At 50.4% G+C, this 22509-nt stretch overlaps 1 protein-coding gene across 2 annotated transcripts in view; it reads left to right on the top strand.

Moving 5' to 3' along the window:
* FAM3C (FAM3 metabolism regulating signaling molecule C) overlaps positions 1 to 22509 on the top strand; it is a 438009-nt gene that overhangs the window by 381223 nt on the left and 34277 nt on the right. For both annotated transcript variants that reach the window (XM_086966876.1, XM_086966871.1), the window contains exon 9: positions 21350 to 21476. In XM_086966876.1, coding sequence (XP_086823002.1) covers positions 21350 to 21476 — 127 coding nt within the window. The remainder of the gene's footprint in view (positions 1 to 21349; positions 21477 to 22509) is intronic.

Here is a 22509-nt window from a genome sequence, read left to right as displayed (position 1 = left end):
GGGAGTTTGACAGGGCAGATTCCAGAAGCACATGAGAGAGCAGCACCCAAGAGAGACAGCAACACGGAGCGTGGCAAGAAAATCACACAAGGAAGAGAGTTGGAAAACACATACAATCTCATTGAGTGCTTAACCAATTAAAACAAGCATTTGCAATGCAATAGGTCTCGCATTTTCAAAAGTTTAAACTATTCGCGTTGCAAATGACTGCCTTGTTTATGTTTTGGCTTTTAAAACATAAATAAAAAGCATTGTCATTCACATTGTCAATAGCTCAAACTTGTTAAATGCGAGACCTATTGCATTGCAAATGCTTGTTTATAATCTTAGGAACTAGTACCAGCCCTGTGTTGGCTGACATAAGATTCTGTCGCGGCGAGTACCAGGAAAATTATTTTTGAATATCCGTGGTTCCACCTCCATATAGTGCCTTATGCACAAGACCGAGAGCTTTGAGTTCTACTCGCTGTAGAACTGGGAGCCACTGAAGCAGTCTAATACTGGCTGACGTAGGATGGTGTTTAGGAATATCAAGCAGCACTCGTGCTGCCGCATTCTGCAGGGACTGCAGTTTGGCGGTCTGGCCTTTGTCAATACCCAGGTATAGAGCGTTACCATAGTCGATTTTTGAAAGGACAAAAGCTCCTATCACCATTTTCCTCAGGGTTAGCAGGATAAACGGCAGAATTTCATGCAACATTATCCAAATTAAGAAACAAGAGGAGGTTAGCTGATTAATTTGTTTTGCAAACTTTAGTTCATTATCAAATATGAATCACAGGAACAGGACAGTTCCCGCCTCAGAAGGCCACCATAATTGGCTCCATACAGAAGGACCCAAACTCGATGACCTCAGTCTTTTGAGTGTTGAGCTTGAGAAAATTTGAGTTCATCCAAGCCATAACTGAGTTAAGACATTTCCGACAGCTGTAGTGTCTACCCTCTGCATGACTGATACCACTATCTGGGTATTGTCTGCATATGAGATTAATGTAAAGCCATAATCTTTGATTAATCCAGCCAGAGGGGTGACATATATATTAAACAGCGTTGGTGACAAAGCTGACCCCTGTGGAACTCCACGCGGGAGGCAGAGGTTTCCTGACTTAAGACCATCCCAGTGGATCAGCTGCCCCCTGGATGCCATGAAGGATGATAGTAATGTTAGAGCCTGATTGTATTCTTCCCCCTGTGGTTCTACAAACAAGATGTTTGCTTTGTGCATCTGTATAATTGAAGAAGCGTAGGCCAGAGACACTGTACCCGTTCTCGAAACAGAAGATAATTCGTTTTCTGCAAGTCGAGGTGTACTGCTCCTTTGGATGAAGTGTCCTGAAAGAGGTCGGGCCTCCTGAGTTTAGGACCAGTGTGCGTTACAGTAATTGCTTCCAGGTTAATATTATGCAGTACAATCCCCTCCACATGAACTGGAAAGATAGAAAGAAGGTAGAAGAAGAACTCTTCCAGTATTTGGGATGTAAGGTTCTGGCAGTTGTGGTCCACCAGAGGCAGGTGTGGGATGTGAGGCTCTGGCAGTTGTGGTCCACCAGAGGACAATCGATGGAACATACGGATGGGTGGGCCCCACCTGGATACATAAACTCGATAGTCTGACTAAGTGTTCCATTCTTAGTACAAGTATTTGGACAGACTAAAGGGTGAGCCTCTTTTGAGTGCTAGTGCTATGACTGAGTGATGAGTGTGTCTCATTGGAGTAAAGGTTCTTGGACTGAATTATGGGTTGCCCCACCTGAGTGCCAGGTACTTAAACAGGTTTGTGGTTGAGGTCTGCCTCAGTTAGGATAGACTAGTAGGCCCCACCTAAGTAGATACAAATGCTTGGGAAAACACATCGGACTACATGTGCTTAGAGTAATTGATGGCTGGTGCACCCCCACTCTCATAATACATAGATTGGCAGACTGATTATTGTGGCCCACCATAGTACAGGTGTTTGGGCAACATAATAGGGATGGGGTGGAGGTCTCACCTGAATAAACAGTATTTGGGCTGACTAACGGACAAGCTATGCCTAGGTATTGTTGCTAAGTACAATGCTTAGACTGATGGATGGACTGCACCCAAACAAGGGTGTTTTGACAGACTGATGAAGGGATCCAGATGAGTAAGGCACTTGGAAACATAGTCCTTCTTTTGTTTTGTTATGTTATGTGGTGCCCCAACACCTGTAAGGGTATCCTGGCGCGAAGCAGGTGTGTGTGCCTAGCTTGGCCTATGGTATGTTAGTTGATTGAAAATCCAGATCTTCAGCTGTTTGCAGCATTCAAGAAGAGAAAAGCCTCTGACAAGTTGTGGGGGGCTGTTCCATGCTTTATGAGCAGTGTAAGAGAACACTGGTCGTCCTGATGTGGGTTTGTATATGCGTGTGTTGTGTGCGAGTAGGAGTCATTTTTTTTTTTTGTTAAATATATTTTTATTGCAGGAATTAGTAAATCGTTACAAAATCGACCAGCATTATAACACAAGCAATATCAGCGAAATACAACCCTCTGTCCCCGCACCGTAAGTTCCGTACACAGCCATCCGGCCCACAACCCTGGGGTCGGGCGGCGAAATTCAATGGGGGCTCAGAAGGATGTCAGAGCTGGTCCGGATGATCCACTGTCCGTCATCTGCTTTTCCAAACAAGTCTATAAACTCAAAAGAAAAACCCCCACCCTCAAAATACTACTAACCAAAGTAAATCCCACCCAACCCCGCCATCAGCGCCTGGGAACAACCGCAACAGGATCTGCTATGGGACCCACGGGGAAAGCAACAGGACTAATAGTGCAAATGTTTAATGGGACTCGGGGCGAGTCGCTTCTTCACCTTCAGAGTCGCTGGGGGCGCAATAATCCCTGAGGGCCTGCACTAACATTTCCCATTCCAACGCTGCCTCCTGCGCCTTCTCATTACGCTGCCTCCAAGCCAGTTGGTATCTCACTGTGCTCTCCCCCGCCGCCCACTTCAAGAGCTCGCTGTGCCATCGACTTCCTGTCGGACCAACTCGTGCCTTCCAGTTCCTGGTCACCTCTCGCTTAGCAAGAAGGAGCCCTAGGTCGATAAATTTGCTGGAAATTTTATTCTTGGGGGTATGAGGGAACCAGTGTAGGAGTCCCACCGCCGCATCAAATGATAAGGATCTCCCCGTCACCTCCTCCAGGGTCTTCCCCACTTCCACCCAGTAGGATGATAATCCCGGGCAGGCCCATAACATGTGGAGGAGGTCCGCCTCCTGAGCTGGGCACCTAGGGCAATCCGCCGAATTCGTGGCAAAATATCGCTTAATTTTCACTGGGGTCAGATATGCTCTATGGAGAACGTAATAGTGGACCAGCTGAAAACGGGTGTGGCGTGTGCCCTTCCAGGCTCGCCGCACCAACTGGGACCAGGTCGTCTCCGGGATCTCCCTGCCAATGTCCTCCTCCCAGCGGTTTCTCAAAGTAGTGAGAGGAGCCAACCCTTCGTTGATCAATCTACCGTAAAGGCAAGTGACCGCCTTCACCGTGCCCGCAGACATCATCACGTATTGGCACACCGGAGATAAGGCGGGTTCCTCCTGCCCGCTCTTCCAGTGTGCCTGGATCGCTCGAACAATGGCCGAGTGCAACAGAAAGTCACCACGGGGGATCTCGAAGCGGTCGATAAGATCCTGGAAGGGCAAGAGCGCCCCGTCCTCATACAGATCCCCAACTAGCTGTAAGCCGGCGTCCTCCCAGGCCGCCAATCGTGACCAATCGCCTCCATGGGGGAGGGCCGTCAGCATCCCCAAAGGTATTTCGGGCGCATACGGTGTTCTCAGATGGCCTCGGACGTGAGCCCGATTCCAACACAGGCGGACGGTCCGCTCCTTCAACGACAAATCCCGCAGGGCCAAACGTTGTCGCAGCGCTATGAAGGAGAGAACATGCCTGGCCATGCCCGTCCCCCTTCTGTCTTCCGGGCCCCGGAATTCCCGGGCGATCTCCTGGGTGAAGGTCTGGAGCTGCGCCGCCAGATAATACTTTTCAAAGTCTGGCACCGCAAGCCCCCCCTCATCTTTCGGCCTCATCAGGGTCTTGAGGGCCACCCGACGGCGGCCCGAGCCCCAGAGGAATCCGACCACCAGAGACCGTAATAGTCGAAACGTGGCCGGTGGGACCCAGATCGGTAGTGTCCGGAAATAATATAAGAGCCTGGGAAGCGCCACCATTTTAAGCAGAGCGATCCGTCCCGCCACCGAGAGCGGCAGCGTGGCCCAGAAGTCCATGCAGCCTCGAAGTGCTCGAGTGCTGCGGGCAATGTTCCCATCCAGGAGGTCGGATGGGTCGTGATAGACGAATACCCCCAGGTACTTAAAGCAGTCGGGTTCCCATCTAATCTCCCTACTTAGAGTAGGGGCGGGGGCACCCTTACGAACCGGGAAAAGACAGGTCTTGGACCAATTCACCCGGAGGCCCGAAACCTCCCCAAACTCCGTGAGCGCCGTCGCCGCTCCATGTAAAGCGTCGAGCGGGTCCTCTAGGAAGAGCAACAGATCGTCAGCATACAGCGAAACGTAGTGCGGGCCGAAGGCGTCCACAGGCCCATATAGTGGGCTACCGATCGAAGATGCAGCGCGAGTGGTTCCACCGCCAGCGCAAATAGAAGTGGGGACAACGAACACCCCTGCCTCGTGCCTCGTTCTACCGGATATTGCGAGGAAATCAGTGGTCCCGCCCGGACCCTGGCCGATGCAGAGGCATAGAGAACCGCAGTCCATCTGATGAAGCCCTCACCGAGGCCGAATCTCCGCAGCACCGTGCAAAGGTAGTCCCACTCCAGGCTATCAAAAGCCTTCTCTAGGTCCACCGATAAGACAACCGGGGACGGGGCATCCACAAACGGTTCCCCTAGCAAACGGAACAACCTGCGAATGTTCATAGTCGTGTTACGCCTTGGGATAAAACCTGCTTGGTCCTCATGCACCAGGGAACTCATGTGTCCCAGCAGCCTCGAGGCCAAGATACTGCTCAGTATTTTATAGTCCACCGTCAGCATCGATAAGGGACGGTAAGACCCCGGGTCGGACAAGTCCCTTCCTGGTTTGAGGAGAGGAACCACCAACGCCTCACACATCGAGCTCGGGAGCCGCCCCAGCCTCTTCGCCTCTCTGTAGACCACCAATAACCTAGGGGCTAGGAGGTCAGCATAAGCTGCATAAAACTCCACGGGCAGGCCGTCCAGGCCCGGGGTCTTATTTCTCGCCATCCGTTTAATGGCACCACGGATCTCCCCCAATTCTATGTCGGACCCCAGGGCTTTCGCCACTTCTTGCTCCACTGTTTGGAGCTCCAGTGGACGTAGATAATTATCGAGCCGGTCAGGGTCTCGGGCGGAGCGACTGCGATACAAACTTTCGTAATAATGCCGGAAGCAGCTGAGAATCTCCGGTTGAGTGTATACCTCGGTTCCGTCCGCCTTACGCATACTTGTCGTCAATGAGGACTGACGCGTAGGGTTGGCCAGCCATGCCAGCAACGCGCTCGATCTGTCCCCCTCCGCGATGGACCGGACCGTATAGGCCTTGTAGTCAAAACAGCGAAGCCGTTCGACCTCCGCCGCCACCTTCTCCCTCGCCTCCGCCGTGTGTACCTGTAATTCCGGGCGCCCGGGGCGGCGAATTTCCAGCTCGCGGAGTTTCCGGTCCGCTGCATCTAGGTCAGCTAGGATAACTCGCCTCATGCCCACCTTTTTAGAGATGCAGTAACCCCTCACCACTACCTTAAAAGCGTCCCACTCTAACGCTCTTGTACTCGCGGTGCCGCTGTTGGACGCAAAATATTCCGATACCTTATCCCCCAGGTCCGCCCTGAAAACACTGTCCTCAAGAATCTCGGGTCGTAACTTCCAGGTGGGCACCGCCGGCGCCCCGGGGAGCCAGCGAAGGTCCAGCAGGAGGGGGTTATGGTCTGAAATGGTTCTGGACAAGTACTCAGATCGGACCGCTGCCGAAACCAGTTCGGGCGAGCCAAGAAATCCATCCAGTCTGACATGCAACTCATGTAGGCTCGAGAAGTATGAATAGTCCCTAGATGTGGGGTGGTGCGCCCTCCAGATATCCGTCAGACCCCAGTGGGTCTGCCAATCCTTACGACCCTTAGCCGTGCGACGAACCGGAGAATCGGGAAGGGGTGGATGTGAGCGGTCAGTGTCTACGTCCACTACTGAGTTGAAATCTCCCCCGAGCAAAAGGGGCCCGGAGAAGAAGTGGGCCAACGAGCCCGATAACCTGGAAAGGAAGGCAGTCTGGTCTATATTAGGAGCGTACACACAGCAAACGTTCAAGTCCCTCCCTCCTAAAGTGCCCGAAATGGCCACGTAACGCCCCTCTGGATCTATCACTGTTTTCGTGACCTGGAAGGGGACCCCAGCTCTAACCCATATTAGCGCCCCCCTGGCATACGCGGAGTACGATGTGTAGAAGACCTGCCCCCTCCATCTACGCTGTAGCGCCGCCCCTTCCGCCTTGTTCAGATGCGTTTCCTGCAGCAGCGCCATTTGCACTCCCCTACGCACTAAATAAGCGTGGACTTTGTGACGCCTGGACATAGTATGAAGCCCCCTCACGTTCCAAGTAACACATTTCAAGTTAGCAACATCAGCCATTGTCCCATGTTGTTCTCGCACAGTCTCCCCATCCGGGTCCCCACAAAAAAAGTACATCATTCATCCCAGCACTGATGGCGGCCATTTTCCCCAACCAAAGCCAAACAACCCAAGAACGAACCAAACCCCCCCCCCCACCCTCCCCAGAACAGGACCCAAACAGCACCATCCAGATCCCATCCAAACCTTGCCCTCCAACAACCCAATAACCCCTACTAATCCTGCGGTCGCCACCGTAGGAAGGCCTTAAGGGCCAGGTGCGGGCCGGGCGGAGGCAGTGGGCCCTCGACGCTCAGGCTACCAGGACTAAAACAAGCCCAAAACAGTACCAAAGACCCTCTGGGCAAAAAACAGGGGCACACCACCCTCCCCGCCCTCGTTGTCAGCATCAATTGACGGCAACCGCCTCCCCCCTGCCGGGCCCCCTCCCAAAATGAGGTAGCTCACCCCGTTACCCCTGTCCATCCAGAAGGTCTTCCACCGACTTCGGTGTGATCACCGGTGTATGGGCGCTATCAGTCACTGAGTCCTCGGAGTCCGATGGTGCCCCCTCGTCACCCGGGTCCGCTTCCTCCTCAATGGCATCATCCCGTGCGCCAGACAACTCAGATAACACCTCCAGCACTCCCCTCCGCTCCGTCGACGTCTCTGCAGTTGAGGGCCCCCCTGAGCGGCCGCGGCGATTCCTAATCCTCCTGGATCGCCGTCTCTGTTCCGGCTCCTCCGCCTGTTGGGATGAGGAGCCGAAGCCATCTTTCCCTGCTCTGTAAAGCTCGAGCCAGGCACAGACATCCTCCGGGGTGTCGAAGAATTGAGTCTTGTCATCGACAATGATGCGGAGCCTAGCAGGATAGAGTAGCGAGTACTGGATGCCCTCGCTCCTGAGCTCGCGCTTGACCGCCAGGAAGGAGAACCGCCTGCGTTGAGTTTCGTAGGTGTAATCCGGGAAGATGTTCACCTGACTGTTCGCCACTTTGAATGGACCATTATGCCTGGCGGCATTGAGGATTAAGTCTCTGTCCCGAAAGTGTAATAACCGCGCCACCACTGGTCTCGGGGCACGTCCCTGCTGCGGTGGCCGCGCCGGGACTCTGTGGGCACGCTCCAAGGTGTAGAAGGAGGATAGCCCCTCCGGGGCCACCGTGTCACGGAGCCAGGCCTCCAAGTATGCCACCATGTCGCCATCCTCGATCTTTTCCGGAAGGCCCACCACACGGATGTTGTTCCTCCTGTTGCGGCCTTCCGCATCTTCCGCTCTCTGCTCTAGGGTCGCAATCCGGGATAAGGCATCCTTCATAGTCGCGGCCAAGGTTCGCTGCGCCGGCTCCAAGGTTTTCACCGAGCTCTCCACTTCCTTGACCCGGTCCGAAAGTTTGCCGTGGTCCGCTCTAAGGAGACCAAGGCTCGTCGCCACCTGGGCAATGTCCTGTTGGAGGGCCGATCGCGTGGTCGCTATCGCCTCCAGGACGCGGTCGAACTGCTGTTGCATCGATGCACCACCAGAACTCTTTGGGTCCCCATGTTCCTCTTTGTCCTGGGTCCCCGAGTCTGAGGCAGTTGGGGTAGTCCCCTTGGCTCCTCTAGGTTTCCCCATGTCGCCGGGGGCACTCCGTGATGGTCCAGGAGCAGGCGTCTCCGGGTGCAGATGCCGACCACGACCCTCCCGGTTACAGGACCTCCAGTCGAGTATCGGAGGCCTCCTTCTCCAGGGCCTGTGGGAACTTCTCCGCTTCGGCTCGCGCCACCACCACGGCGTCCGAGGGCACCGATAAGGGGGCGCCTCCAGGTCGGGCAGGCCCGCTCAGCCGCTAAAGTCCCGGGGTGAGGGTCACCAACTCCACCGGACGATTTGTGGCGCCAGAGTGTCGCGCCTCCCATGGAAGTGGACTGGCCAGGAAAATGTAGCTAGGTGCGGTGTCGTGAGTGGGGCCACCGCCTGGTTCACCAGACGTCCGCTCACGGGATCCACTATAACGTGGGCATCCGCCCAGTCACCCAACCGAGTGCATTCTCGTTGTAGAAAGTCCGATCTGGCCGATATCTAGTGCACAAATCAGCAGGGGATGGCAAAGCCGGGGGCGAGACGCCGCTGGCGACGCTCCTCCAGTTCAATGGATCCGGCTAGGGGGACAATGAAGTCCGGGCGCCATGTTGGGTCGCACTCCGCAACTCCGCAAACTTCGGTTTTACGCCGGATCACCACTCGTCCGAGCCACATCAAGGGCCCTGGCAGGTCGTCGTCGGTCCGTTCAGCAGAATGCGGGGTCCGGGGTGCCCCGCAGCCTCCGATTTACAGGATAATCACGGGCTCAGTCCCGGAGCCGAGCTCTCAGGCGACCATCGCCATCGGCGCCCAAGCCACGCCCCCCTCTGTGCGAGTAGGAGTCATGCAGAGTTGTCAGGGTGGTTGGTGAAATGTTCAGGTAGGAGGGGGTTAAGTTGCGTAGTACCTTGAATGTTTGTGGAGGAGTTTGATTTGAGTATATTTGTGTGCCATTGGATCTCCTGTAGGTGTGGTTTGATTAGAGTTCTTGGGAGGTTGAGAATGAGTCTGGCTGCGGAGTTCTGGATGGTTTGTAGTTTTCTATTCAGTTGCTTGATGATCCCAGCATAGAGGGTGTTCCCATAGTCTGTTGATACTCAAAGTACAGCCCGGGGCCACATGCGGCCCTCCTGGCCTCTACATGCGGCCCCCTGGTCAACAATAGCACTTGACTGCTGTTTACTCAACTGCACACTAAAAGGTAGAAGATGCTAAATAAACCGGCAAACTTTTATTCAAAGGCTAATTGGTGTTAAAAAAAGGATGTAACTAGGGAGTCCTGCACCACTTAACTTTAGAAGAGCCTTCATTTTTCAAGACCTCTTTCAGCAAAAGTGTAAAAATTAGTCTCTTCAGAATTCAAAGTGTTTTTCATTGACATACAGAAACTGTACATTACCTTAGTACATTAGATTGTCAGCGCATAAAGTATTTTTTGAAAGTGATAGTTTTCAAAAATGAATTTAGAAAAAAAATTCCCCCACCCTGTCAACAATGCCAGTAGTGAAATAAATGGTAAGCCAGTTGTGTGCTCTCTATGGGTGGTCTGAGTTATTATTATAGATGACTGATGCTATACTTTATTAAATAAAACACAGGAAAAACTTTTGGACAGCACCCCTGCAGTCATGTATTTCGAGGTCTTCGTATATATGATGATGAACAAAAGGGAGGAAAAGTGAAATAAAACAATTGCCTAGGGTCATACAATTTGGTAAAGTGAAGAAGCGGGAAATCATCCCAGGTTTTCTGATTTCTAATTGTGCAGCCACTACATATATATGTTTCACTTCCTCTTCACCCACCCTTCCTGCAAACTCCCCATATGGCATCAGTGTGGCCCGTGGTCACATCACAGACCAAACGTTTTGGCCCCTGGGAATTTTTTTTCGAATACTCAAGCCGTACTCCTACTGGCTGATGACTAGGGCATGAGTGACAGTTTTTCTAGTGTTGCTTGGGAGCCATTTAAACATTGTCCTCCGCATATTCAGGCAGTGGAAGCAAGATAAAGTGACTGCATTGAATTGTGCAATCATTTCCTGTAAGCCATTGATTACTATTCTGAGGTTCCTGGCATGGGTTCTGGGTGTGGGTCCAAGTTCAGCCGGCCACAAGTTGACATCCCATGGTGAAGTTGTCTTGCTGAAGATATCTACGTCTGTCTTGTTGGTGTTGAGCCCGAGACCAGTAGTTTTTATCCAATTAGTGATTTCAGTCATGCAGGGTGTTTAACTTGTTTCTTGTGATGGGTCGTGTCTGGGAGGGACAGTATGAGTTGTGTTTCCTCAGCGTAGGAGAGGATGTTGGTGTTGTGTGTCCAAATGACGCTGGCCAGAGGGATAATTTGTGTTGAAGAGGGTGGACTGAGCGATGAACCTTGAGAGCGGGCTTCTGAGGAGTGACATGCCAGGCCAGCAACTTGTGATCCATGCATCAGATCCAGTCGAGAGCGGATCCTCGGATGCCAATCTTGTGCAGCTTCCTGATGAGGATGGGATGTGAGACCATGTTGAATTCTGCAGAGAGGTTCTGATGGATACATCTGCCTGTGCATTTCTCACCTTATGAATATCCCCTGCTCCAGCATTTGGCGGAAATTTTTCCTTAGCTCTCCACGCCGACGAGGTAGTCACAATGCCATGGCTCTGCAGGCGGCTCCGCATGACGTCACTGGAGCCATAAGAGAGCCACGTCGGCGTGATGACGTAAGTTCCCTTTTTTCTGCGCTGTCGACGCTAACAGTTTTTTCTAGGACTCTCAAATTCTTTTGTCTGGATACTTTGTTTTTTCAATTGTATCTTTCTCTTTTGACATTTCTGTCCCAAAGAATTCTGGCTTTAAGCCCTGTAAGGAATGCAGAGGACATATGTCTATTACTGACCTGCATGAAGATTGTCTTTGGTGTTTGTCGTCTGACCAAGACAACGAGGGCTGTTCTTCCTGCAGGAAAATTAACACTAAGGCTCTGCAGGAACGGGAGGCTAAGCTGTATATGGCCATGGCAAGGTAAGAAAAAAGGGGTCGAAAAAGGTCTAAGTCTAAGTCGTCGACTTCGCATGTCTCCAAGAGAAGACATAAGAAGAAGAAGAGACATGCTTCTCGGCGCCGATCGTCAAAGGCTGTGGAGTCGTGGTTCTCCAGCTCCTCGACTTCGTATTAAGGACTTTATCTCTCCTTCTCCTTCAGTGTCTCCTCAGGCGACTCCGGTCCATTCCCCATCCCAAAGGGACTCGAGTGTTCACCGGCGCCGAGGTTCTCGCCGGCTCCGGAGGGAGTGTTGAATCCGGCTGAGGTTCCTTCAGCTCCTGCGGATCTGCCTGCAGCTCCAGCGGCTCAGTTTCCAGGGGTGCCTCGGTTGGATCTAGAACCGGCTCATCTTCCAGTTTCCGGCTCCGGGTTCAGATCCATCGCATTTTAATAATGCAATGTATGGCGTTTTCGCCAGGGCCTCATACCCTTCTGGTGCACCTGCGGGTCCCAAGGGTCCTTTGGCTTACAATTTGGGTGTGCCTCAACAGTTTCCACAGGCCCCCTTTATGCCAGCGACGCCGTCCTGGCACTTTCCGACTCCAAGAATGTCGACGCTGTATTGGCAATCCCCGGCTCCATCCCAAGAAGCTTCTCTGATTCGATCGGCGCCGGTACCTGCTTTGATGCCGCTCCCGGCGCCGTCGACGCCGCAGCCGAAGATGCGCTCAAAGAGAGAGGCTCAGAGGTTGTTGGAGGAGGAGCAGTACCAGGATGAGAGGGAGGAAGGAGAGGTGTATGACACTGAGGATGTGTTTGAAGACTTGTGTGAGGTAAGTGGACTTGACGTTGGTCCTGAGTGGGACTTTGTTTCTCAGAAGGCTTCCCCCTCGTAGAAGGTTGCTCCGTACCATTCTGTGATCAGGAAAGCGGCGGATCTTTTGGATTTGCAGTTTCCTATGGCTGAGTAGAAGCCTAATCTTACGAAGGTGCTCCATTCTCCTTCGGTGGTTGAACCAATCTTACCATTTAATGATGCTCTGACTGAGCCAATACTTGAGGTTTGTCTGCTCCTGCAGTTTCAAGATCAGTGTCCAGAAGGTATAGGCTGCCTTCTGGGGATCCAGTGTTCCTTTCATCTCACTCCTTTCCTGAGAGCTTGGTGGTACAGGCTTCTTGTTCGAAGCAGTCTTCATGAGTTTTTCCACAAGCTCCCGCCTACAGGGATTCAAAGAAGCTGGAACAGTCTATGAAAAAGGACCTTTCTTCAGCTAGCATGGCTCTGAAATCTACCAATGCAACTTGTCTCTTGGGTAGATATATTCATTCCTTAATGGACTCTACCAAGCAGCTTCTTCCTAAGTTGTCTGAGTAAGACAAAGGAAATCTGAGCAAGGTGTTGGCAGACTCTCAGGCTGCTGCTCGTCAAGTCATCCAGTCTTGCTTGGACATGGCTGACTCTGTTGCCAGAGTGATGGGTTTGTCCATTGCAACAAGGAGACATGCATGGTTGAGGTCTTCTGGGTTCTCCTCTGATGTACAGGCTGCCCTTCTTGATCTGCCTTTTGATGGATCTACACTTTTCGCTGAAAAGGCGGATTCTGCCTTGCAAAGATTTAAGGACAGTAAGGCAACTGCTAAATCTTTAGGCCTGCAATCAAAATTGAGAAGTTATGCCTATAAAAGGTACAGAGGCTTTGGGAAGTATTCCTTTCGAAGTTTCAGCCAGCCTCAGCAGCAGCAACAACAGCAAAACCCCTTGTAGAAGTCATACAGGGTTAAAGGCAGAGGTCGCCAACGTGGAGACGGGCATCATCCTTCCTCCTCCTCCTCCTCCTCCTCCCAAGCCCCCTCCTGGTAATGCAGGAAAGCAGCCCTAGATCCGCCATCCTGGATCATGTGGGTCCTGTGGGAGGTCGGCTTACCCATTTTCTACGCAATTGGAAATTGATCACTTCGGACCTTTGTGTTATAGATCTCGTAGAAAATTAGTAAGCTCTTCCCTTAAGGGAAGTCCCACATCCTTATCCTCCTTACCAAGGTTTTTGCACGAAGGAACTTTTACTTCTCCTTCAAAATGAGGTTATTGCCTTGTTACAAAAATGTGCGATAGCGGTGGTTCTGGAGCATGAAAGGGTCAGGGATGCTACTCCCGGTATTTTCTGATTCCCAAAAAGGATGGCAGGTTGCGTCTGATCCTGGATCTCAGAATTTTGAATTTTTACCTCAAGCAGGAGAGATTCAAGTTGCTCACCCTAGCGCATGTTCTTCAGGTGCTGCAACAAGAGGACTGAATGGTGTCCATCGACTTGCAGGATGCGTATTTTCACATCCCAATCCTGAAGTCGTACAGGAAGGATCTCCAATTTACGGTTGGGTCTCAACATTACCAGTTTGCGGTCCTTCCGTTTGATATTACTGTTGCACCTTGAGTCTTCACCAGGGTGATGGCAGTGCTGCCTGCTCATCTCAGGAGGTCGGGGATCCCGGTTTTCCCCTATCTGGACAACTGGCTTCTGATGGCAGAGTCGCCAGAGATGGTGTGTCATCTGCAGGTAACAACTCAGCTGTTGTTCAAATAGGGTTTTTGGATAAATGTTCCTATAGCTCACCTGGTGCCCTCTCAGCGCAACCTGTTCATAGGGGTGGAACTGGACACTACTGTGTATTGAGCATTTCCTCCACCATAAAGAATTTTCGACATTCAGGAGATGATCCCTTTATTCCACAATGGAGTGGTTGTTCCAGTTCTGAAGGTACTTAGCCAGCTCGGGCTTTTCACCTCCTGCATTCTATTGGTCAACCATGCACGCTGGACACATGAGGGCGCTCCAGTGGTGCCTCGGAAGGCAGTGGTATCAGCACAACGGAGATCTCAGGGAGTCAGTCAGGATCTCCAGAGAAGCTGCAGCGGATTCATGTTGGTGGAGCGTGGACGGCAATCTGTCTCAAGGGAAGCCCTTCCACCTTCCTCCATCGATGGCCACGGTGGTAACGGATGCTTCTACTCTAGGGTGGGGAGCTCATCTGGGGGTTCTGGAGATCAAGGGTCTTTGGTCTCCAGAGGAATGGTGGTCTCATATCAATCTTCTGGAATAGCGGGCAATTCGTTTAGCACTCGAGGCCTTTCTCCCTTCCCTTCGCGATCAGTCGGTTCAAGTCCTGATCGTCAACACTGCCACAATGTGGTATGTCAACAAGCAGGGAGGAGTAGGGTCTTACCGTCTCTGCAGGGAGGCTTTGCGACTCTGGCCCTAGGCTCAGGACCATCCGATTTGTTTGATGGCAAATCATCTGGCCGGGGTGCTGAACGTATGTGCTGACAGTGGACCCGTTTGCTACTCTTGAGAATGCGCACTGCCTGTCATTCTGCAGTCTCCAGTTTTCGCTGCAGGGGGGAGTTGGGGGATGTGTTTCAGGGCGTTGGGCGACGTGTTTCAGTTGAGTTGGAGTTCACAACTCCTTTACGCGTTTCCTACCATACCCTTGATTCCTCGGGTTCTGAGGAAGATTCGCCAAGACCGGGCCCAAGTCATATTGATCACCCCGGATTGGCCAAGGAGGGTGTGGTACACAGACCTTCACCTCTCGTCTCACCCTCCGCTCTGTCTCCCTCTCAGGGTAGACCTCCTCTCGCAGTCGGGAGAGGCAGGTCCTACACCCCCACCTCCAGAGCCTGTGCCTTCATGCCAGGAGATTGAACGGGGCAACCTGAATTCTTTTTCTCTCCCGCCTGACGTTGTGGATGTTATTTTATCGGCCAGGTGACACTCCACCAAGTCTATCTATTCCTATAGGTGGTCAAAATGCGTTAAATGGTGGGAAGAGAAATCTATTGATCCCTTGAAACCACATCTTTCTGATGTTCTTTGTTTTTCACTTCATTTGGCCCAGAAGGGTTGTGCTGTGGCCACTGTTAAAGGATACTTGTCGGCTTTATCGGCTTTTCTTTGTTTGCCTGATCAGCCGTCTCTTTTTAAGTCTCCTATAGTCTTAAGATTCAATAAGGGGCTGGCAAACATGTTTCCTCCCACTCGTTTTATTGTGCTCCAGTGGGATTTAAATCTAGTGTAAACTTTTTTAATGGGTTCCTCGTTTGAACCCATGCTCAGTTATCCTTTGAGACTGCTATCATTCAAAACAGTCTTCCTTGTGGCAATCACTTCAGCCAGGAGGGTGAGTGAGCTTCAGGCTTTGAGTTCAAAGCCTCCTTTTCTGACCATACATGCTGAAAGGATGGTCCTCAGAACCAGGGCTGCTTTTCTGCCTAAGGTGGTAACTCCCTTCAATCTAGGGCAGTCCATTACCCTCCCTACTTTCTATCCTCCCCCTCACCAGGAGGAGGAAAGGCTTCATCGCTTGGATCCAAAAAAGGATGATTAGTTTCTATTTGGATAGAACAAACGCCTTCCATCAGGATTATCAGCTCTTTGTGGGCTATGCTGGACGTATGAAGGGCAAGGCGGTGCACAAGCGCATTTTATTCAGATGGATCATCTTGTGCATCAAGATCTGCTACGCTCTGGCTTGTAAGGAGCCTCCTGAAGGCATTAGAGCTCATTCCACCAGGGCTAAATCATCTACTTCTCCCTTGTCTAGGAGTGTTCCTGTGTTGGACATCTGTAAGGCCGCAACTTGGGCCTCCCTCCACACTTTTGTGAAGCATTACTGCTTAGATTCCGAGGTGAGAAGGGACGGTCATTTTGCGCGCTCTGTTTTACAAGACTTTTTGGTATAGAAGGGTGGACACCCTCTTCCGGGGGTTGGACTGCTGTGGGATTCTATTCATAAGAAAAAGCGTTACCGAAGGCAAGTATCTTGTTCATCAGGATAATGAGAGCTGCTGTATCTTGTCTGTCGAGGATCATGCGGATATCATCTGTGGCAGCCATAAGTGATGTTTCTGTAGCATGGTTGGGCCTGAATCTGAACTGTTTGGCATCAAGGAGCTGGGGGTTGCTTAGGTGGCCTGTGGGGCTACGGTTGATTTGTTTCTCTTAGACCTTTGCTGGGTCTTGTAGAATGGAGATGGGTCTGTAGTTGGTAAGTGTGGCTGCGTCAGTGGATGGTTTCTTGAGCAGAGGCGTGACAGCATGTTTCCTGGTGTGGTTGAATTGACGGAGGCATTGAAGATGGGTGTTCGTGCTTTGCTGATTGGTAGTAGTCCTTTCCTGTAGGCATGGTGAAAGCAAGGTTCAGATGGTGCCTGAGGGAATGAATTTCATGGTAGCAGCGATATTGATGGTGGTGACTGAGGTCAGGGTTTGTTCTTCATCCGTGATGGAAAGTTCAGAAGCAACAGTGACTGGGTCCAGTTGAGAGTCGAAGTGGCTGTGTATGGTGGTGATTTTCTTTTTTTTACAGAAGAATTCCAAGAGTTTGTTACAAAGGACTTGTGTGGGTGGGTTATGTTGCTGGAGGCGCAGTGAACTCTTTGATGATGGTGCAGTTTTCCTTGCTGCTGATGTTGATGCAATAGCCGTGCATTTGGTGTTCTGTATCTGCTTGAGAAGTGATAGCGTCTTAGGACTGATTTGAAGATATCTTTGTGTGATGTCTCAACTTGTTGTGAATTTGCTCTCCAGTTGCTTGCAATGACGTTTTGTCAGCCTGAGTTCCTTTAGCTACCAATTGGCCTGTGGTCGGGCTCTTGCCGTTGAGCTGTGCATTAGGGAAGCCAGGGAGATTGAGCATGCAGTGATCCAGTTGCTGAGGTTCTTTTTCTTTTTTTTTTTTGAAAACCTTTATTGCACAGTTTAGTCAAACAAATACGGGCCTACAACCATCCGGCCGGCCTCGACATCATTTGAAGCACAATAGCAAGCTATTGGGCGACTCAGTAGCATATCAGAGCAAAGCATGATTAATCTGAGTTACACTGGAAGTATTTGCACCACCGAGAAGTAGGAGAAGTGAAGGTTTAATTTTAAAGTTTTTTAAAGTATGTCCAAAATAGTAGGAACGAGGGAGGATCAGAGGCAAAACAATCCGTCTAGGACATAAGTGGGCAACGTTCAGCAAAGAAAGTCAGCAAACAGTATCAGCTAAGCAAGCGGCCGCAGATGAATAGCACAGGAGAGATAACAAGCAAACATTATGGTATACTCCAGCCACTACCCACATCACATCGATCCACCCAATGACCCAAGGAAAAAAGGAGAAGAAAAGAATAGAAGAAGAAGAAGAAAAAATTAAGGCCCATAGGAACTGAAACGAACAAAATAAAACCCACCCCCCACCCTACACGCATGCAGAGGCTATGGCCTACCCCCCCCCCCCCCCCCCTAGCAGTGTGTCTGTCGCCCAGAAAGAGTACCCGAAATACAGAAGCAGAAGAAAGAAGGAAAAGGAGAATCACTTAAGACCGGAGGAGGGCCAGATGAAAATGAACAAAACAACCAACGTGTTCACCCTCGGCCGCCCCTCCCCGGACCCCAACCCGACACCGTACCAACGTTTACCTCCCCCAGCTGCCCATTCCAGTCCCAGCAATGTCCGCAACAGAACGCAAAAAGGGGAAAAAAAACCATCCTCAGCCTTGTCCCATTCGATCCAGCCAGTCGATGAAGTCCAGATGAGTAGCAGCCATCTTGGACGGGAACAGCAAATGTAAGGACCACAGCAGAGCCGAACGCCATCCACAGAGGTCTGTCCAACTCAAAGCCAAACGGTCAACGGCTACCCAAAAAAGGGGAAAACACAGCAGCAGTCCTTGAAAGTCAACTGGCCAAAATCGTAGCAGCAACCCCATGATGAAACGGAAGGACCCGCCGGGAGGCCACGAAGTAGTCGTAAGGCGTGGCGTCCAAAAACAAACCTCCAGCCGTTGGAGAGGTCCAAGATTCCCATACCTCTGCACATCCTGAATGGGTAGCGCGGCGGCTTCTAAATCCAGTGCCTCCAGTGCCTCCACGTACATCTGGGTAGACTGGTAACCACAGTCGAGCGCAGGGTGTGGCGAGGTGCACAGCACACGATGAGCAGCACGGCCAAGCGAGGGCTCTGCGGGCACTGCGATATCCAGGCGGCCCTCCAGGTCCTGGGCATTTGCACGCATGGAAACTCGCAGATCGCTCAGGGCGCCCAGAATATCAGTAATCCCAAGGGGCGCCTCAAGAGAAGAGGACGCTGCAGTCTCATGCACCCGGAGGGCGCAGCCATACTGTAGTCCTCGAGGCTGTCCACCGATGACCATCGCAAAAACAGAGCACCAGTAGCCGGTCCACGAAGCACAGCCACTTCGGGGGTCACAGCAGCAACTCTGTCCCTGCCGACTGACACACGGTTGCAGTGTAGCATCAACCGTAATGAGCACCTCGATTAATCACCTGGGGTCGGCAGTTCCAAGTGCCGAGCGCTCGGTTAAAGATGGCACCCACCGTAGCGCTAGAGAACAAGAAGGCTCCCAAAGCCGGCCACAAGTCGGAAGCAGGATACAATGTAGCGCTGGCAGCGATGAAATTAAGCGAGCGTAGAGGTGTACAGGGCAGGGCGGCACACTGTAGCAAGAAATCAATGCGACAGTCACTCGCTAGCAGCCAGCCCCGCCCGCTGCAAATGTCCGCTGTTATTGCGATCTGGGACGGCCGTCTCCCGAGAACAAAGACCCGGTCGCCTCCATGCAGCGCTGGAACGAAAGTAGGGACGTCTTGCCGTTTCTGCCGCAAGGAATACAACGGGGAGTACACCGTCGGAATCAGGATCGCCACCCGGTTCCGAAACGCCGACGCGTTAACAGGATAGCTTTCAGGATCAGCGGCGTTTCGGAAGGAGAACGAAAGGGTCGGCGGAGCCGAGGAGTTAGGCGGCCATCATGGTTGCAGGCTAGGCTCCTCCCCCCGTTGCTGAGGTTCTTGATGATTATCCAACTTGCTGGTGTGCTCGGGCTGGTCTTATGAGAGAGCGGAAGCCCTCTCCCTTTCTTTGATGCTTTTCCAGCTGCGGTGAGTGGTAGGTCTTTGGTAGTGCGGGATGGGTATGCTGAAATTGACATGGGTGTGCCCTGTCCAGGTCATGGTTGCTGGCTTGTCGAATGTGATGTTCCTTATTGAGGAGAAAATCGGGTCCAATAGGTGCTTGGTGGTGTGGATGGTTTGGTAATGTGCTGGGTGAAGCCAAGGTTTCTGGAGTTTTTTAGAAAGGCTGCAGAGTTACATTTGATGCAGTCTTCCAGGTGAAGTTGAGGTCTCCGAGGCGGATGAAGGTGTTTACGTTGATGATGAGGGGTACGATGAAGTTTGTGATAACGCTGGTGAAGTTGGTGTGAGGTCCTTGTTTGTATATACATGAATGTTCTGCTCAATGAGAAGTAGGCTGCAACGCATTACTTGAACTTGAGAGGTTCCATATAGCTGGTGTGTGTGTCTGTGTAGATGGTGCAGCTTATGGTATCTTTGAATATGATAGCGACTCCGCCTTTTGGCTTATCCTGATGGCCTTGCCTGGCGGGTGATGGCTGTGGCGATGTCCGGTGCAGCGGTTTGGTTTAGCCATGTTTTTGTGAGGAAGAGCGTTTCCGGAGCATTTATTCTAGGGTTCCTGCATCGATCCTTGGCTCAACTGTCATAAATAGTCCAAGCTCTGAATTATCCTCCACCACATACAATCTAAAGCAGTGTAAGGGCATGTCCATAAGGGGGCACCTGGACAGCCACTGAGAAGCTTGCTGACCGCATTCAGACATGCCTTCCACCTACACAGTCCATGGTGTACAAACCAGAATGCAAGTCCTACTTCACCCTGACCTGGCCCTCATGTATTGTTTGAGCCAGTAAAGCCCTGAGGTCTTACGGAACGAAGAGCAAGATTTTTTTTGTACTGGTCCAGGAGGCATACTGCCTGAAAGTGTCTAAAGACTAAACTGGACGAAGAGAAGAATCTCTTTCCAAAGGCTGCAATACATTTCAAGAATTGGTTGGAAAGACTTCAGGGGTGACTTTATTAAATAATGCGTATACTACCAGTCTTTCTGGTGTAGGGTGGCTTAACAGAGAACCAGTCTTGCACATCCTTTGCTTCTAACAGTGCGAAGAGGCACTGCACCATTTGGGATATGGTATTTAAGCAAATCAGTCAGCAACTTGCTGTGCACTGCTGCCTCAGTCATTAATATGCCGAGCCCAGATCGTGGAGAAGTGACTAGTTGCTATAGTGACATCCTAGGCCCAGCTTATTTTACCAAGGAAATCATTCCAAAGTTCCAGGGCAGAATAAACCGGTTATTTGTTCTATTTATAACAAGTATTTTATTTTTGGCTATGCATTTGAAATTATTATTGAGCTAACTGAGATTATGTAATCATCATTTGACAGCAGCTATGTCACATACTTGTTAACCTCTTGGATCAAAAAAGTAGATGAAGCGAGGTGTATAAGAAGGTGATTCTATTAAATTTAATGGGGATTTGCCACTTCTTTGGACACTGATAAAAATTCCCACATGAGCAACTTGTCCACATCATGGGGGTGCAGGTAGCCCATGGGTTTTTCAAAAAGCCCTTTGTGGTCTACACAACTATCAACATGGGCTTCACTTAACAGATTTACCAAACACTGCTGTGTGAACATCATGCCTGGCAAGCAGCCTTAGCAAACTGTACTTAAAACATGTTTCCAAACTTCTTTCTGTGTGCTATTTAATGTGTGCACAGCTTGTGATCTTCTGCAACATATTCTGCAAATGGAAAATGCAACTTACGTGTAACAGTCGGTTTGCAGCCTGTAGTGTTGCAAATTCACATATGCTCCAACACCTCCCAACGATCGAACACAAGGAGAAATGTGGGAAGGTTATACATATTTATTTCTTCACCCTAACCATTACAAATGTACCATTACACAAACATAAGAATAAATGTTCACATCCTTTATTCAATCTTATATGGAGTCTGTCCTGGTGCATTGTGGGTTTCAGGGTAAGAACTGCGAATCACATTGAAACCAAAACTACTCTTCTGAAGAAAGACATCTTTTATTAATCTGAGCCCAGCACTACAAGGCAGGAGTGGGCACAATATGTGAATCTACAACAGAACAGGCTGCACCATAATTGTTACAGCGAATAAATATTTTCGCTGGTAGATTAATTCTTGTTAGATGATGGGAATGTGAGGATGCTGTGTTTTTTTCATCAGGTTTTAGATGTGACAAACTGATCTGCAAACTAGTTAGTTGCTAATTTCCGTCCATTATATTTTCTCATTAAAGGTTGAATGATGAGGCAAGAAGTCTTATTTCAGAATTGGGAAGTTCAGCGATAACCGCACTTGGTTTCAGAGACAATTGGATCTTTGTTGGTGGAAAAGGAATTAAAACTAAAAGCCCGTTTGAACAGGTAGGTGTCTTGTGTTTTTATTGCAGTCCTAGGCACCATCTTCTCTCCCAGTGATGCAGCTTATTTAGTAGATGAGTGTTTCGATATGAAGTTACATATACTTTTCATTGTACTTTCCTCCGTTGAAACAAATCTATTACAGATTAATGAGAGCTCCCTTCATTGTGTTGATTATTGTTTCCACTCTTAAAAGCTGTTAATCCTAAAAGGTATACCAGGAATGTAAATGCCCTCTTCTCAGGCTGCATGCATGACTTAATGTGCAGCATCACCACACAGCAGGTTCTCACTTTTGCACCCAGAAAATTAGTTTAGTCAACTTGCATGTTGTGGAGTTCTGCTAGTGTAGAAAGATATTCTAACATAATAGTTGTGTTTACTTTCTGGAACATATCTCTTCCTGCAGATTTCACACCTTATGGGTATTCTTTAAAGCTTCAGACTTTTCTGGAAAACTTTTTTTTACAGAAGTGGCCCTCCACAAATTCCTGTCTCAACTATGCTTTTGGAAGTGAAGTCACCCGAGTAGTCAGTTCGGTTTTTCCAGACATTTTCGGTGGAGGTCTTGGTTATTCATGGATAAAAATCCTCTGCTTTCAACAATGACTAGGTCAAACTTTTCATTAGAGGGCCTCAGACATCAAGTCTTGAAGACGATGCACTAGAAGATCTCTCTTCTGGTCCTCACAATGACTGGTGCCTGGGGTTGTGACTCTTGCACCCCCATACATCAAAAAGCCATCAGGAAGCAGGAGCCCAAGTCATTTTTGGCTTTGGCCCGCAGGGAGTCACCTTCCAGGAAAGGTTCACATAAGAGCTCTTCACATAAAAAACACCATAGGAAGAAGTCGTCCTCGCCTACCTCGAAAAAGAGATCCTATTCCAGGGGCCATTTGGCGGTTCGATGACACCGGACCCTTTTTTGACGTCTGACAAACTAGACAACCAAGTAGTTCCACTTCCGTAGATTTACATGCATCTTTTTGGGCATTTTAGCGTGCTCTGCTGAATACTTGCAGGACACCTTTGCCAC

This window comes from Lissotriton vulgaris, chromosome 1_1 (genome assembly GCF_964263255.1).
Source record: "Lissotriton vulgaris chromosome 1_1, aLisVul1.2, whole genome shotgun sequence".
NCBI lineage: Eukaryota > Metazoa > Chordata > Amphibia > Caudata > Salamandridae > Lissotriton > Lissotriton vulgaris.
The sequence above is the reverse complement of the archived record's forward strand: the minus strand, read 5'-3'. Positions and strand labels throughout refer to the sequence as shown.